At 46.0% G+C, this 17,399-nt stretch overlaps 1 protein-coding gene across 6 annotated transcripts; it reads right to left on the bottom strand.

The window, feature by feature from the left end:
* Positions 1-376: 376 nt before the first annotated feature.
* USP11 (ubiquitin specific peptidase 11) lies at positions 377-14,309 on the bottom strand. 6 transcript variants are annotated; one of them, XM_037062363.1, is made up of 21 exons: positions 14,128-14,309; positions 8,443-8,552; positions 8,149-8,279; positions 7,704-7,821; positions 7,200-7,345; positions 7,016-7,077; positions 6,796-6,895; positions 6,273-6,446; positions 6,008-6,166; positions 5,420-5,644; positions 5,210-5,293; positions 5,008-5,102; positions 4,102-4,308; positions 3,401-3,453; positions 2,947-3,207; positions 2,803-2,873; positions 2,502-2,614; positions 1,451-1,600; positions 1,250-1,365; positions 992-1,080; positions 377-907 (listed from the first exon to the last, which is right to left on the bottom strand). In XM_037062363.1, exons 4-21 carry the CDS (start codon positions 7,768-7,770, stop codon positions 764-766), a joined length of 2,316 nt encoding a protein of 771 aa, XP_036918258.1. In that variant the 5' UTR covers positions 7,771-7,821; positions 8,149-8,279; positions 8,443-8,552; positions 14,128-14,309; the 3' UTR covers positions 377-763. The 6 variants fall into 6 exon arrangements, with proteins under 6 accessions (XP_036918258.1, XP_036918260.1, XP_036918259.1 ...); XM_037062365.1 differs by having other exon boundaries at positions 2,962-3,207; positions 14,128-14,308; XM_037062364.1 differs by having other exon boundaries at positions 2,947-3,204; positions 14,128-14,308.
* Positions 14,310-17,399: the final 3,090 nt, after the last annotated feature.

The raw sequence follows: 17,399 nt of genomic DNA, 5'->3' as shown, positions 1-17,399 counted from the left end.
GAGACCAACACCAGTGTAACTGGTGAGGTGTGCTGACCTCCTGACAGAACTTCAGCAACTGCTTGACCTCTGTACCTCAATTTCCCCATCAGAAACTGAAGATGACAATTCTTGTGTGGGATTGTTATGAGGATTATGAGTCAGTATGCATGAAATGCCCTGGAAAACACTGGGCATGCACTTTGTGCTACATGTGTGGCATGCAGATGGTACTTCAAAAGCACTTAGAATAGCACCTGGCACACAGGTGGCACACAATAAGCACTCAAAGACAGCATCCATCACACATGCAGCATCCAATAAGCATAAGCACACATAACCACACAGGCATACAACTGGTGCTTAGTAGGTATGTGAACAAAAAACCTCCTCTCACTGCCAAGGAACACACTGGTACTTTATATATACACAGCGAAAGGTACAGGGTCTCAATAAGAAAATACACTCTGTTCAGGTGTACCCAACCACCACCCCCTCAGAACAACACAGGCTGAGGACAGAGGAAAGGGCACAACCATAAATAGAGGATAGAAGGGAAGGTTAATGTTCTACGGGGCAAACACAGGCAGGGACACACTGCCAAGAGGAGACACAACTTCTTCCCCAGGAAAGAGCAATATGGCAGCACAAGAGAACAGTAGCCACAACTAAGCCTGTGATACCTGGTGCGGGGGGAATCTAACACAGGTTAAAAGGACGGGAGTAGAGAACGGAAGGAAGAGAACAGAAATAGCTTCCTTTCTTGTGGCAGGGCCAGAGCTGTTCAGTTTACATCCATGGACTCAGATTTGGGCAGGGAATCACAGGTAGGAGGTGCTGGGGGATCAGGTGAGTCAGGCTGGGGCTTGGATTGCAGACGACGTGCCACATCCTGGCGTTGGTAAAAGAGGACATAGGCTGCCTTGGACTGCAAGGAGAGAATAGGAGTCAGTATGCATTGGGATGGGGGGTGGGGTTGGGAAGAGGGGAGAAGGGAGCTCAGAAGTCACACCTCAATCTGATTCTCAGACACAGGCGAGACACTGCTGTCATCAAAGTAGTGCCACTGTCCACTGTCCTTGTTGCAGGCAAATGTTGTGTCTGGAAGAGAAGGGGAGATGTCCTCACTTATCCTGAAGTCCTTAAGAGGCATCATGTTCACTCTTTCACTCCTCCCACTCTCATAACGCCACGACTGGCTCACACATCTAATCACTCACTGGGGATGTCCTGACCCTCCCCCTCCCCAGGGCATGCCCCTGCCACATACAGTGTCCATCACGCAGGCCCCCATAATGGTTGGACACCGCGATGAGATCATATTTGTACAGCTCCGGGGCTGACTCATTCTGTGGTTTGATTACAAACTCGGAGAAATCCAGGTCCCTGTGGGTGGAGGGAGGGTTAGTAAGAGCACAACCCCTCCCAACTCCCTGCCTTCCCCCCCAGCCAACCTTCCTGGACCCCAGACCGAATAGGAAACTCCACAAGGGTGTCCAGCTTCTCTCGGGAGAACTTGGTGTAGGAAAAGCGCTTCAGGTGGATGATCAGAGTCTCAGGCAGTGTCCACAGGTCCAGCTTCTTGGTGGCCAGCTGGTGCTGCTTGCAGGAGGGGCAGTACCTACAGACAGAGCCCAAATCAGAACCCAGACACTTTCTGGGCATGCTCTATACCAGAGGCCTTCATGGGCCCTGTCCAGTCCACAGACGCTGCTTATCTCCAGCCTGCTTGTTACTCTAGTTTACTCTTCACATGTCACTCATCAAGGGCTCACCAACTGCTTTCTCTTCATTCTCTTCATGTGTCTATTTTCGTTTGGTTTCTGGTCTGTGAGATGGCGTTAGTCTTATATCGGAGCCTGCCTCTAACCCTCTCGTTTTTCTCTTCCTATTTCACTCACTTACCAGGTAGTCACTGACTGTGCTGCTCAATCCTTTGGCACTACTTTGTATTTCTGTTCCCTTTCTGCCTGTAGAGATTCACTCTTACTGACTGGCTTGAGCTTTTTGGCTTTCTCTTTATGTTCTGGTTATTCTGCAAGTATCTACTGAGCACCTACTGCATACTCCACACTATTATAATCAGTAAAAAGAGACACACAGTAAGTATACTTAAAGCCTTCGCCCTCAAGGGATTTACTCTGACAGAGAAGACAAACAATGATGCAAAAAGGGATCTGGGATATGACATCGAGTGGTGTTACTGAACTAAAAAGAAAGTAATGCTCAGCTAGGAAGAGCACTGGGAGGTAATGGGGTCATGAGAGAACATCTCTCTGATAAGGTGACATTTGATTGGAAACCTCAACAAACTGAAGGAATCTTGTCCAGAACTGGAGTAAGAGCATTTCTGGGAGACAAAACCACCCAGGCCAAGGCTCTGAGGTGGGACTATGGTTGGGATGTTGGTGGCCAGAGTGACAGATGAGTTTGAGGGGAAGAGAGAGGTTGTATCTAGAGGTAACAGGGACTTGGGTAGATGGTCCCACCCAATGATAGCCCCAAAGGCCCTGGTCCCTCACCAGGGGTTTTCCTTCTCCAGGGTCTCCACAGTGGTGAAGAGCTCAATGCACTCCTGCAGCCTCACTGGAGCTTTCTTCAGCACGTACCCAACGCAGTCATGCTTGACATAGCCCTAGGGTGGGCAAGTGGCAGCCCACCAGGTGTGGGTGGATAAAAGGGAGTGGGGGGGGGTGGAAGACATAAGGCAGAGTGGTAAGAGCTTGGACTCTGAAGACAGGAATCTGAAGCCCTGGGAAATCTGTGTGAGGAGTTGAAGGGACGCAGCTGCAAGTATCCCCCCATCCCCGGGGCCTTGTTTACCTCAGCCTCTACCTCGTCATAGTAACGCTTCTTCATCTCTGGCTCCCAGTCGATGGCAATATATGGCTGGGCTGGGGGTAAGGGAAGTGGTCATGGGTCCTGTTGCCAAGGAAACCACCTCCCGCCTCCCCAACCCTGGCTCACAGCTGAAGGAAACACCATGAGTATCCTCGTTAAAGTTCGAGCGGTCACTGGTCCCGTTGGAGTTCACTGTCTGCAGGGTGAACAGGTGCTTGCGCCGTGCTCTCTGGGGCCAGTGAGATGGTCCAGGAGAGTTGTTCACAGGGGCTCGGCTCCCGCCAGCAACTCCAGAGCTTGGCCCAGCCTGCTCTGGCCCAGGGTTGTGGGAGCTGCCCCCAGCCATGTTTCCGGGCTTGGGGATGCTGTTCTTTCCCTCCATATCTGCTAGGATAGGGGAAGATGTCAGAGATGGGTCTGTGTGAGCCCCAGAGGGTGAAGGGCAATAATCATCCAGGTGGATCCTGTGGGGGTCAGACTTACCCTAGACTCCCCACCCCACAACCCCTCCCTCTAGTTGCAGACTGTTGTACAAACCCTCATCCTTCCTCATCCATTTTGCCTTCTTCTTCTTCCTCACCTTTCTCATCGCCATCATCCTCATCATCCGAGGTGGGCCTGGTCACATAGCGTCTACAAGAAGAACAGAGGAGACTCTCAAGGAGGGGCGCGGGGCAGGGAGGACAGAGGCCAAGATTCTACACTGTTTGCAATGGGAAGCCACTTGTAAGTGCCTACACAAACGGTTGTTCATGAGGAGCCTGGAAAGTCTCAGGAGGTGATATGGAAAATAGGGCCCAACAGTGGATGATCTGGTGTATGATAAGTGGGATAAGCCACTGGTACATAGACACACAATCTGATGTAAATTTTGGTCAGGGAAGACTTCTGAGAAGTGGATTTATAAGTGGGATATAAGACAGGGGTTAAACTAGGCAGCAAGCACAGTACTCTGCTGGACTCAGGAAGGAATCTGGATTTTAAACCCAATGAAAATCTACTGGTAAAAACACAAATGGGCAAGCCTCTCCAAGGAGACAAATTGTACAAGGTGAAGTTGTCTGTATTTTGTCCACTTCATTCATTTCTATATCTGTAGCACCTAGGAGACGTGGTGGCAAAGCCAGAAGTTTAGAGACAGAAAAAAACCTACGTGTTTCAACCTGGCCATATGAAGTTTGAACTGTCTAGTGGCCTTAGAAGGAGGTGAGGTGGTAGCCAGGCAGCTAGACACCCAAGTTTGAGTTCAGACCCCACCCGTCCCTTGAAGGGCAGACTCACGAGAGGCGGTACAGCAGGATGTGGTACAGGGCATCCCAGGAGAGCCGGTCCCGGGGCACTGACACCAGGAGTGGGTGTCCAAAGAGCATCAGGCCATAGTAGGAGTTGTTGTAGTCCCGGGCTGGGGTGCGTTCTCGCAGGTAGATAGGGAGCACCACATCCTCCCTGGTGTTCTCGCTGATAGAAGACCTGCCTGACACCTCATATCTGCAGGGGTGGACATCAGATCATGCCCAGTCAGGACACCTGAGAGGGACTTTCAGACTAACCCAAATGCCCTCACCCACTCACCCCTCACAGACTGAAAATATTTTTTAAAGGGTCTAAAGAGTCAGTCACCCAGTGTTTTGTGCTTTGCAAACTACTAGATGGCTTAGATGGCATGTTGTTTATGTGATTTTTACAAAGTACTTTGGTGCTACCAAAGTACTGAGGAGGGGAACAAGAACTTTTAGTAATGAAGGGATTTAAAATAATTTATTTTGGGGGAAACACTGCTTGGTTTACAAAGAACTTTTATACTCATGAAGCACTTTCTATTTTAGTTGCCCAAAGATTTTAACGTTTTGAATGCTCTCATGTTCAGAAAGCATCTTAGTGTCCCCTATTGCAAAAATTGTTTTGGTTTTTGAGGACTGCAATACAAGAAAGGAGCGCAGGGCAGCATCTGGTGCACAGGAGGTGTTCAGTAAGTGCTGAATAAAATAAAGAAGAAACAGGAGCCCCGCTCACATAATAAGGGAGAGGATGCCTTGTACTAGGATCTGTCACCCCCCCACCCACTAAGGCACATGGCTGAAGCCCTGTGAAGAGCAGGTGCCCTGTCAATCGGGTGAGAGGAGAGGGAAAGAGGTTAAGCGAAGGATGTTCCTGAGGAACCCCAATCTCCCTGGATCCTTCACTCACATGAAAATATCATCTCGGTCCAAGATGCTGCTCAGAGACTCTTCCAACTGATAGATCTTATAGAAGCGGTGACTGAAGACATCAGCCACCATCATCTGGAAACAGGATACCAAGATGGGGCTGGTCAGCCTGTAAGGCCTCCATAGGCCCTTCGGCCTCCGGGCCCTTGAATCCCACCCTCCCTCTATCCACAAAGACCTACCCTTTCTGGTGAGATACCAGTGTGTTTGGCCAGAGCCACACACAAATCTGAGATCTTGCCTTTCTTGGGGACCACGAGTCGGTGCTGAGCAAGTGCCCACAAAAGAGAAGGACATGCAATGAGTTAGTGCAGGAACCTTGAGGCATGGCACAGTAATCAAACCAGCTCTGGCTACATGTTGTCCCTCGTTGTGTTCCTATACCCACCTACCTGCTCTGGCTTGCGGCGAGGGTCCATAGAGACAAAGAAGACCTCCATGACCCTCTTGTGGCTAACAGGCAGTGGGACACTGAGGTAGCAGAAGGGGTCGAAGGTCACAGATACATTGCCACAATCAGGGCACACCAGTGTGGACTTGAAAAGGCCATGGAAAGTGTCCACGATCACAGAATCATTCCGCCGTTTGTGGTTCTGCCAGGCCTCCTGAGCAACCTCCTGTTGACAGAATCATAGGAGTAGCAGGTCTTGCCCAAGACAGGGGGAACCATGGTTTAGGGTAGATGAGCATGGGGTTAAAGCTAAGGTTAGGGCCACTGGTAAAGTTCAGAGGTAGATTTACAGCTAGGGCTGTCTGGAGACTTCACTGTCAGGATTGGGGTTTATTTTAGGCAGCAGACTGGGTGGGGGTTCTCTGGGTTGGGTGTGGGGGTACATGTGGTATTGGAGACAAGGTTGGGAGTGAGGTCGGGGGGTAGGGTGGGGTATGAGATACCCTAGGGAAGCCAGAGGATCCCCAAGGGAGAGGCCCCAGTGGCTTTAATGGGGCTCTCAGGATGGGAGTCTTTTAGGAGCACCTACATGATCAGGCCGCCCAGCAGCATCACACAGCTCCACATATTCCTTCTTCTTGACACGATTGAGGTCCTCATGCAGCCCATCCAGGAGGAATGACAGCAGCTCCTGCGAGTCATGCTGCTGGTAGCCCAGAAACTGGGATGCAAAGTGGCCAACCTTGGTCTGGGAAGATGGGAAGGGCCGACAGCATAACAGGGAGTTAGTTAAGAGAGTCAAGAGAAGTAGGGGTACAGTGGGGGATAAGGGGCAACTCAGGGATGAGTCGCACCTTGAACACATTAGGCACAATGGAGCGATGGTGGCCAGACCAAGCCTGCTTCACCAGGTCCGCATAGGCCTCTGCGATTTCACCCTTCATGCCCAAAGGGTTGCAGAAGTTGAGCTCCTCCAGGTAGCGGTTTTTGATGAAGTACTCAGTGAGCTGTGGCACATTGCTGAGGCACTGCAGGGGGCAAGGCCAGGGGAATGAGGTGGAGAAAAGAGACATGACCAAGGAAGTGAGGAGGAAGGGGGAAGAAAGAGAGAAGGGGCAGAAGGAGGGGGGAAAGGCTCAGGAGTAGGGGAGAGAAGACAGGCAGCATTTTAGGAGAAGAAAATAGTGACAAGAGGGAGAAGAAAAGGGAAAGCAGGGGGCCAGTGGACAAAAAGCTATTGATGTTTCAGGAAGGAACACGAACACGTGAAGTCAGACTTGCGACTCCTTGCCCTGAAGACCCTCTATCTCCATCCTTGATCCGCACTGCTTGAAGCCCACCCTGTGGCTATGGCAGACATAGCCCTAATGGCCCCACCTGCAGGGCCGAGTTCATGAAGCACGTGTTGCCCAGGTTGGTGAGACCACAGATGCCTGGCTGGCCCTGGAAGTTCTCATCCTCCTTCGATGTGCTGCTCCTGGGGTGGATGAGAAACTATCAGCTGAGGGCCTACTACATGCGGGTGAACTGTGCTCATGAGCTCCGTCTTCTGCCTACTATGGGACCCCACTCTGGACCAGACACCCCAAGGGCTTACACAGCACGTGGCTGTTTGCTGGGCCAAGTGCCATCCTTGCTTCGGGTTTCCATGACGACCAACTGGTAGGAGGAAGAGAAAGAAAAAATGGGAAAGGCATTTGTGGAGGTTCAGTGGGCACCTAGCTCTCACCTCTCCCAGTCTGAGCACTGCCGGGGAACAGAAAAGCACTCCCCACCCTTACCTGCCCAGAATTGAGAGCAGCGTCAAGCACTGTAACTCGTGTGTTGCACAATCTCTCAAAAGAACCCTCTGCGTTCTTGACCCAAAGCCGTGTCTCTTCCTGAGGGCTCACTAGAAACTGCTCTCGATCTGTGCGTGAAACTAGGTCTGTGGACAGTAAAGGAACACATTCAAGGTCCTCCTGGGACACTGAATAGACCCATCTTGGCGCCAGACCCCACCTGATCTCTACAGACCTTGCATACTTGTTCAGTACGTTGTGTCCTCAATGGTTGAAACACACTCAGGACTTGAGACCCCCAGCAAATATCCTCTGCCACACCAGCTAAGCTGCTAGCCCCTCAAGACCTCTCAGGGTCTCTGTCCAACTTGACCAAGGCCTTCTCAGTCCTTTACAGTCTGTCCAGTGCCTTCTCAGTCTGCCACAGCCGAACCCCGTGCATTAAGCTATTGAGCTATGACACGTGGCTGGGAACGCCAACTCATACGTGAGCCTTAGACTCACCAATAGAATCTGTGCGGCTGAATTGAGCAGTGTGAGGTGTGTCCATATCACTGTGCTGGACAAGCATCAGTTCTATTGGGTACACCTCGACCTTATAAATGCCACGCAGTTCCAAGACCTGGCAGGGTGGAAGAGCACACACACAAGTATACCCACAGCATGCATGCACGCGCACACACACACACACACACACACACACAAAGCACAACCACCTCTGAGATATGAAAAGTATAGGCACAAGCAAATACATATAGGGGATACACCAAGGTACCTGTATAATAATGACCTATGAGGGGAGAGGAGTGCAGGCACAGACATAGCTACACAGCACATGTGGAGACACATGTACACACATGAGTCTGGACCCATGCCGGGCCTATAAGGCCTTCCTCCTACCACATCCCCCACAGAATCTACCTCCCAGCACCCTCTCCACCCACTGTACCTTGCATTCAATGGCAGTTTGGCCATGCTCTAGGCCATACCAGCTGACCAGGTAATACCAAGCAGCCGCTGGGAGCAGCACAAAGTCCTCACATTCCACCAGTCCCTCTTTCAGGTGCCTGTTTACCTCATCTGTGAGGATCAGGGGGAGGAGGAAGAGGAAGAATCAGGGAAGTAAAGCGATGAGTCATCTGGCCATTTTACTAATGACCTAACACAGAGAAGGGTCATTTGTGGGGACAGAAGAAAAAAGAACTCCAGGGCTAGGCTGATGTGGGCAGGCAAAGGTCTGTACCTTCAAAGAGCTTAGCATTATTGATACATCCAGAGAAGGTGCTGGAGTCCTGGTCTCCTCCCTGCACGTGCACTACCCACAGTTTGTACCAGTGCCGCTCCACAAGGAACCTGGACCAGAGAGGTAACGGGGTTGTCACATGGTTATCCAGAGGTTAGTTTTGCCACTTCCCAAGGTTGTTACACTGAAACTATCAACATATTATAAGTCAAGATGACAAGTTTCAGGCATCCCTAAAACTGATAATGCTGTATGTCAATTACATCTCAATTTTCAAAAATTCCTCCCAGAATTCAAAACAAAAGTTTCAGCATCATAAGTTAGAAGAAAAACTTATTCAGCAAAACTTAGATTTGCACAGATTACCTAACTTCTTAGAATACTAGAAGAGATCTGATTAAGAGCAGAAAATGTGCTCATAAAGGGGAAAAACCCATACCTACAGCGCTGGGGAACATAAGGTTTTATTATAGAATAACCAATAATTCACTTGTATTCTTCTATGGTGTAACACAGTTAAATTAAGCTCAAAATCTGTAATCAGCCATTAAGGTTTCAGCCATTAAGTGTGCGGTATTTGTAACAAGACATAAATGGAAGCAAAAGTCTTCAGCTAAGAAATGGATTAGTAAATTCTGAAAATCAGAAACTGAAAAAAAAACCTTTAAATGCTAAAAGAATCATAAGGTTTTCCTTCAAAGACTGCATATCACCATTTTTCATCACTTTCGTATTCAGGTTTTATTTTGGCCTTATAATAAATTTCTGAGCTTATGATGACTAGCTCACTTTTTAAAAACTGTGGTAAAAACATACAATATAAAGTTTACCACGTGACCCATTTTTAAGTATACAGTTCCACCAGCTCTCTTTTAAAGGATAAATGTTTATACGCACTACAAGGGTAAACAGTTAAAACTGGTGTAACTTGCTTTTGTAAAATGTCCTGAGAAATTCTCACATCTGGAAAACACCTGACACGTATTTAGGGTGAAACAAATGCTAACTGTTACTGTTCAATCCCAGGGCTTCAACATAAAAGCTCATGTATGCACAGACATACAATCCCTGTCTCCCCAAACCTGCTCAGCTAATCTGACACATAAAAGCTATCCCAAATATTTAACAACCTCAAATAAGCTCTTTCAAAAATTATAAAACTGATGAAAAATATGTAATATTGTATTGATTAGTTTTCCAGCACTTTAACCCTATAAAAGGGATTCTTTAAAATGGCCACTTCTCTTTGTTTATAAAAGGATTAGAGAGGTAGGGGATGGAGGAATAGAAAAACCTTGGTATAGTCAAGGAGTCTTGCCTGAACAGGCAAACATTTCTGTGCCCCCCCCCCATTGATCCCTACAGACCTGCACTTTATTGGTGCCAAAGACACATGCCCTCTCCACACAAGTGGCTCCTGCCACAAACCTCCCATCATCTAGGTCTCATCACTGAACCATCATCCCTCCCCTTCATGCTTTTCATTGCCTCCACTGACAATGAGGTTAATTTATTTAGTAAAGTGAATTTATTATTAATGGGACTCTCAATGCAAAAGGAGACACTGCTCAACTTTTAAAAAGCATATTTTTAAGGAAAACTAACATTAAATACGCTTTATAGGGGTGTATTTATATTAGAAGAAAAACCACTAGACTTGGCTACAACCTGAATTTCTAAAGGCTTCATTAAAGACTGAAGTTTTACAAAACTTAGTACCATGTTTCTCTAATTCAAAGACACTTAAAATTTTTTTAACATCTCTGAAATTGGGATGTCTTATAATTTTCAGCCCAGGTGGCAGTCATAGAGTTGTCATTGTTTGGCTGAAAAGCACCCACATTATTTTATTTACTTCTAAGTATCAGATTTTTTTTAGATGCTATTGTAAATGGTATCTTTTAATTTCAATTTTTCTAATTTTTTATTGTTAGTATATAGAAATACAACTGATCTTGTTGAAGTCACCTATGTTTACTTGTGCTTCCTCAAATTTGTTAAATGCTATGAAATATATGCCTATGGAAATAAGTTACTAAACACTATTCTCTGTGCTACAGTTTTCTTTTGTGTCTGGAGAAAAGAAAATTGGTTATTTTGGTTAAGATAATTTACATAATTGATTAACTACTAAGTACAATTTCAGAGAAGTAGAAATATGGAGATAAATTAAGAGCTATGATTAACTTGTTCAGATGGCAAATGTAATATTACATAGTTATGAATTTATTATTTATATATCTGCATAAGCCTAAATACATGTATATAGGCATATAACTGCATCCTTTCCTGTAAACTGCTACATCAGTGCACCAAAAGAAGAAAATTAGAATTTAGGCCTTTGTCTATAAGATGACCACATTAATTTATGCCCAGATTAGAAGTTCCTTTTTTACCAAATTGTTAACTCTTGATGCTTTCTGACATCCTCTCAACTCATTTTTAAAGAGATTCCTTGCTTTAAGAATAAAAGTTAGGGGGGGAGGGGGATGGGATAAAAAAAAAAGAATAAAAGTTAAGCTCCTAATAATCTTTGCTGTTTATCACTGTTTTTAAGAATTTGACTATAATATTTTTGTCTTTACTTTAACTTATATCTTTTCTAACTATTCTTGATTTGTCCTCCCCAAAATCAGGCTCCAAATTCAGAATACTAACACTGTTAAAATGGTCTTTTATGCCGAACTATCTCTGGGAGATAACAAAGATTTGATCCTTCACTTTATAAAAGAAATGGCAATAAGCATAACTAGATTTATCTAAAATTCTCCATATTTTAATTAATTTAAATTTTTATAAAAGCTTATTTTTCAAACTTAGTATTTTTAAAAATGACAAAATGAAGTTTATCTTCCTAAGTTAATTATACTTAGACAATAATTAAATATGCTAATATAAATACCTTTCAGTAACTGCATACTTTTCAAGCTAAAAAGCATACTCACGCTCAATTTCAACAAAGACTGATACAGTGGACTGTCTAGCAAAAGATTTCTCCCTTCAGGATTTTAGATTCACAAACCCCTTTTTCCCTTTTGGTTCATGAAAATTCTGAACAAGCACAAGGGGGTACCAATTTAATTACAAAAGAATTAGATCCAGTAGCCAAGGCATATCCTACCTTGTGTAAGAGCTATAGCAGCAATCACCAAACAAATGTGAACATTTCAGTTGATTTAGTTTAGGATCTTCATTAAATTAATGGTCCCCCTATGCTGTGCAGCGTTCTCCATTGACAGAATAATAGCAACTTTTCTATGCTAGTCCTTAATCTTCAATGAATACCACGTTGTTGCTTTCCCTTCATACATCACTATCCATTCTGCAATACTGAATCCAACCACCCTCCTTCCTTTACCTGAACAAAGAACCCCAAGCTTGCTTACCTGTAAGGAAACTACCCACACCCTGCAGACCTTCTAGAGACTCCCTCTGATTTTCCTGATTTGATTATGTTTGCAGATGGTTCACCATCCTCAAAAAGAAAAACTAAAATTTGCCAAGGAGGCTATGCTATCATAGACTTAAATTTACTCTTAAAATATGAACTTCTCTTAGAAATTAAATCAGTTTAGATGGCCAAATTAATTAATTGATTGCCCTTGCCCAGATCTGCCAACTGACAAAAGATAGAAGGTGCAAATATTAATAGTAATATGAGGTTTATGATTTAGGGGTTAGCCCATCACTTCAAAATGCTTTATAAACACAAATTCCCTGACCACTGCAGCAAACCCCTAGAAAATGGATGCAAACTAAACAACCTTGAGATGCTTTGCTATTACCTAAAGAGGTAAGCATTTAAAAAATGGAGTTAAGGAAAAACACCTCAAGGTATTATCCACCGTAACAGAGATAAACTGTCTTCAATACGGAACCAGCATTGGTAGGGAATGTTTTTTTTATTGACATAACAAATTTTAAAAATTCACATAACATATAATTAACCATTTTAAAAGTAAATACAGTGGCATTCCATACATTCTCAATGTTGTGCAACCACAACCGCTGTCTAGTTCCAAAACATCTGCAACACTCCCAAAAGGGAACCCTGAACACCTCCAAAGGGCTGTAAGAAACAATCCAGTTATAATTGTTTTTTTTTTTCCTCAGGATGGATTGAGGCTTTTCCTTGCTGGAAAGCAATAGCGTAATGGTTAAAAATAAATGCTCCGTTTCTATTCCCGATTTAAGGAATCTCGACTTTGTCTCTCCAGTAACATATATTCACCAATACCACGATTAAAGCACTCTTTAAGACCGACAGACCTCCCTGTAAACGCGGTCAGGTGAGAGCCCGCTCGAGGCGTTAGAGGAGCAGCAAGGGTCCAATATGGCCGGATGGAGAAAGTGAGCGGGAGAGGGTAATCAAGAGGAGAGAGCTGAGAAGAAATCAGAGCCTGGGACCACTCTCTAACCATAAAACCTTGCAAATCATTTAAAGAATTTTAGCATTTACACTGCATGAGATGGAAAGCTGTTAAAACGTTTTGAGAAATGGATGGACATAAATTATGGAAAGAGGAAAATAGTACCTGCACGTTGGAGAAACCAGGCAGATGCCGCCTTCTCCAAGTGATCAAGGCCAACGTCATCAATGACATCATGTGGATACCATGTACCACCTGATACGTTAGACATCCAATATTTCACATATACCCTCCATAAAATAAAAGCTTAGGCCACAAATACTATTTATGAATGCATACATACAGTGGTGGAAAAACATTAACTGAATTGAAAACTCAGGACAGTTTCCTATAGAGCAGGGAGGGCGATTTTCATCTGGGAGGAACACAGAAGGATTTAAGGTAACAGTCCGATCCTTAAGCAGCATGTTGAATTCATAAATTCTTATTTTAGTTTTCTTCAAGTTCTTTACTTTGAAATAGACTCAAAATAATTGCAAAAATAATACAAAAACTTCCCGTATAACCTTCATCCAGACACTCCCAATTTAACATTTTATCCATTTGCTCGATCATTGTTCTTGTAAGTACATTTTTATATGTCTCATTTTTCAATTATGTGAGAATAAGCTGCTTACATGATGGTTCTTTATCCCTAAATATTCCGGCATGTACGTTCTAGTAAAATATCCTCGTTCATAACCACAGTAATTAAAAGCAAGAAATTACCAGTATTAATATTTAATCTACAGACTTAGTGAAATTTCACCCATTTTCCCATTAATATATTTTACAGTACAAGAGAAAAAATTAATTTAATGAAGAAAAAAGCCTGGTTTTGAAATTATTTATTTATTTTCTCCTCCGGGATCCAATCCAGGATCACACGTTGCATTTAGTTATCATGACTCCTTAAGCCCCCCATTAATTCCTTCAATCTGGAATAGAACTTCATCTTTTGTCTTTCGAGACCTTGAAATTTTTTAATTAGCAAAAGCCATTTATTTTTAAAGAATAAACGTTTTGTATAATCCGTTTAGGGCTTACGTATTTCACAACTTAAAAAACAAGATGCAAGTCGGCGAAAAAGAAAACAAATCCAGAAACAGTAAGTACATGGCAAGTACTGATTAGCAGTGAAATCCGTAAAACAAGCCGATTTATGAAGATACTAATTGGCATTTTTTAAATAGCTTTTTCTCCCTGATGATAAAAACAAAACAGCACTAAAACAGAAAACAAATTTAACATTCAAGGCCCCTCCCGTGCCAATCACCTGCACTTTCTTCCCCGGGCCTCGGAAGACGGCCTCCACCACAGGCAGAAACCACGCCGCGTCACAAACTTTGCTCCCTCGCGGGCGCCATTTTCTGCTTCACAGGCACCACCTCCCCTCTGCAGCAGTCTTTCCTCCGCTTCAGGGCACTCCCCTCGGCCTACGTCACCAGCCTCGTTCCCAGGCGCGGGCTACTTTCTCCCGCCCACAGCCGTTGGGATCCGATTTTGCCACGGTGACTTACGTCACCGCCCTTCCGCCTTCTCAGGCTCCACAGAGCATCCACAATCGCCCCAGAGCAACTTGATGCCAAGAAGAACACGCCCCCCAGCCTCCGTTGCGGAGACCGCCTCCTTCCCAGGCTCCAAGGGGCCACCACGCAGGCTCGGGCCCACCCCCTGGGGCCGTTTCTTCTCAGGCTCTGCCCCTTGCCTCCCCGCCACAACCCTCACGTAGTTCTCGGGCGTGAAGCTACGACACACAGGCCCCGCCCCTTTCCCCAGGACTGTCGATCCCCTCACAGGCACCTTCCCGCCGCGCTCATTCCCATGGCCACTCCCCCGCCCCCAGGCAGAGCTCCTGTGGGCGTCGGCGCCACGTCCCCCTAGGTTGTCAGCACCACCATCCCCTCAGTTGAGGCTCCACTCGCAGCCCTGCCTCGCCAGCTTTCGCTGGCCCGCAGTGGACCGCTGTCGCCCACTCTCGACATTCTCGATCTGGCGCCGTTGGCCCTCCAGGCCTGGCATCACTTCGCACTGTGGTTCTCCGTCCTCTGCCGGTGGATACTCTCCGGCCATTGCCATCGCCGTTAGCCCTCCTCCCACAGCCCCCACAGTGGGAGATAGGAAGAGGCCCCTCAACTGCCACTTCCGGATTCTGGTCCCGGAAACGGAAAAGGAGCCCCCCAAACAATCCTGGGTCTCTTACCATCTTGGAAGCGGACCCCAAGGTGGGACGCGTCCAAGGGCTAGGCGCTATTTGGGACCTGGAGTGGTTATCTCTGCCATCAACAGGCAGAGTAAAACCTCCAGTTGGGAGCTAAGAAAGATAAAGGTGTCTAGTGGGATTCTAATGCCATGTTGTTATAGCAAGCTGTTTGGAAGGTGGAGGCAGAGATGTCTGAGGTAGAGGAGAACATACAGAGTGCTCAGGGTCACTAAGGTTCAGGGTCTTATCAGTCTGTGCTCTGCTGGGAACCACAGGTCCCTACCCTGGGAGTGGTGTTTTTGTTAGCATAAGCAGAATGCCCATCCTTCAATGCACTACCCTTTTATTCTTCAAAACCCAATGCAAAAGAGGTGACCACTTTCAGGGCCACCCAGGCTACAGGCCACTTCCCTGACTGAACTAGATTTTATTCTCTTTATAAATTTGTTGAAGGCAAGTCAGTCCCAGGCCCTGTGTATTTGTTGGGAGTTACAGCAATGATAGTAATAGCCCTGCTTTATTGCAGGTAAATAGTAACCTTAGGCAGCAGATAGTATCATTGTCGCCCACAGAGGGACTAGCTGAGGACAAGAAATGTTAATTTACTTTGCCCAAGCTAGTTAAGTGGCTGAGCTGTGGTTCCAACTCAGGAATCCGGGATTCCAGACCTGTGACCTTAATCATCATGACAGATTCTCAAACTGTGGTCCTAGGCTTTATACTGTTCAGGAGACCCTCTCAGGGGATTCACTAGTGAAAACTATTTTCACTGTCATTCTCTCTTGCATGAGTGGTGGAAGAGAAAAAAATGTAGCCTCATTTTCCAGAGGCTACATGATATAAGAGAAAAAAACTTTTGGGTGTCCTCAACTTTAATTATATAAAAGGATCCTGAGACCAAAAGCTTAAGAACTTGGCCTTGTACAAGGCCAGGGTTTCTCAGCCTAGGCACTGTTGGCATTTCTCTCTATTGTGGGAAATGTAGGATGTTTTGCTGTGTTCCTGGCTTCTACCTACCATAGATACTTGCCAGTTGGGACAACTAAAATGTCTCCAAACATTGCCAAATGTCCTGTAGGGGTGGGGCAGGGTTATTTCCAGTTTGGAATCACTGCACTAGGCTACGCCATTCATTCTTTTTTTTTTTTTTTCTGCTAGGGCTCTTGCCTCTACCTGTTGGTGATAACTTTTATTTTTAAATTACATTTGACATTCATATTATATTAGTTTCAGGTGTATGTTGGTCTCTCTTGCTCCCTGCATCTACCTGTAGATCGGCTATCCCCACCTGACCAACCCACAAATTCCCCAAGACAGGCTTATGATTCTGGGTCTGTTTCAGTGGCTTCTTTCACTCTATCACTCATTCCCACAGGCGGTAACACACCTTGTCCTTCCCCACCTCTAGACTCATGTACACAGGTCCCTGGACCTGTAGTGTCCAGAATACCCACTTCCTGAACAATTTTAACCCCACCCCCATACACACAATCTCATTTACCTCTGTGTTTGGTTAACCTCTGCTGGGCAGAGGTTCTTTGTTACTGTAATTCTAACCCCCAGCGCAGACCTGGTACAGATGAGGGGTTCACAACTCAGTTGTGTAAACAAAGAAAAAGCAGCACCCTTTCACCTGGGGGACCCCAGTGTCACTTGTCTGTCATTGTTCTTCAAGCCTAGGTGCATCTTGACACTCTGAATTGACTCTTCTCATTGCCTCTCTGCAGACTCCCCCTCCCCATTTACCTGGGTAGCCTGTCCTTCCTAGCATCCAAAAGGCCTTCCTCCCCAGACCCGGACTCTGTCTCTTTACCTTCCGGAGGCCAACTTCTGCCCACACCAATGGCCCTACCACTTCCCAGGACAGTCACATGATTTCTAGCCCTTCTAAGTCTGGCCTGGCCATCCCATCCCCCTTTGCAAGGTCCTCATTTTCCCAGTCTCCTTTGCTGCCACAGGTGGCCACATCATCTTATTCTAGCCAAGGGATGGCGCAAGAAGTCTGTGGAGGAACTTTGTGGAAGCTGCAGACCTGCTACAAGGAAACAGGCTGGAAGGAGGGTGCCCTGTTTTCCCTGCTTGCTTTCCCATTTTTGAACACATGGTTGTCATCATGGAACCATAATGTTGCAAACTGATTTGTCCCAAGTGCTTACAGGGACACAGCAGTGATCGGAAGTCTTTGGGCTCCTGCTGCTGGACTTCGGTAACCAGCTACTTAGTGAGGCTCACTATCACCTACAGCATCTCTCTGGCCCTGCCCACCCCACTTATTCTGCCTGGAAGCTTATTCTTGGCTTTCCCCAAAATGGTGGCACAGGAGCTGCCTCTCACGAACTATTGCA

This window comes from Sturnira hondurensis, unplaced genomic scaffold, assembly GCF_014824575.4.
Source record: "Sturnira hondurensis isolate 20B ecotype Veracruz unplaced genomic scaffold, ASM1482457v3 Scaffold0013994, whole genome shotgun sequence".
NCBI lineage: Eukaryota > Metazoa > Chordata > Mammalia > Chiroptera > Phyllostomidae > Sturnira > Sturnira hondurensis.
Note: the sequence above shows the minus strand (reverse complement) of the source record. Positions and strands in the feature narration are given on the sequence as shown.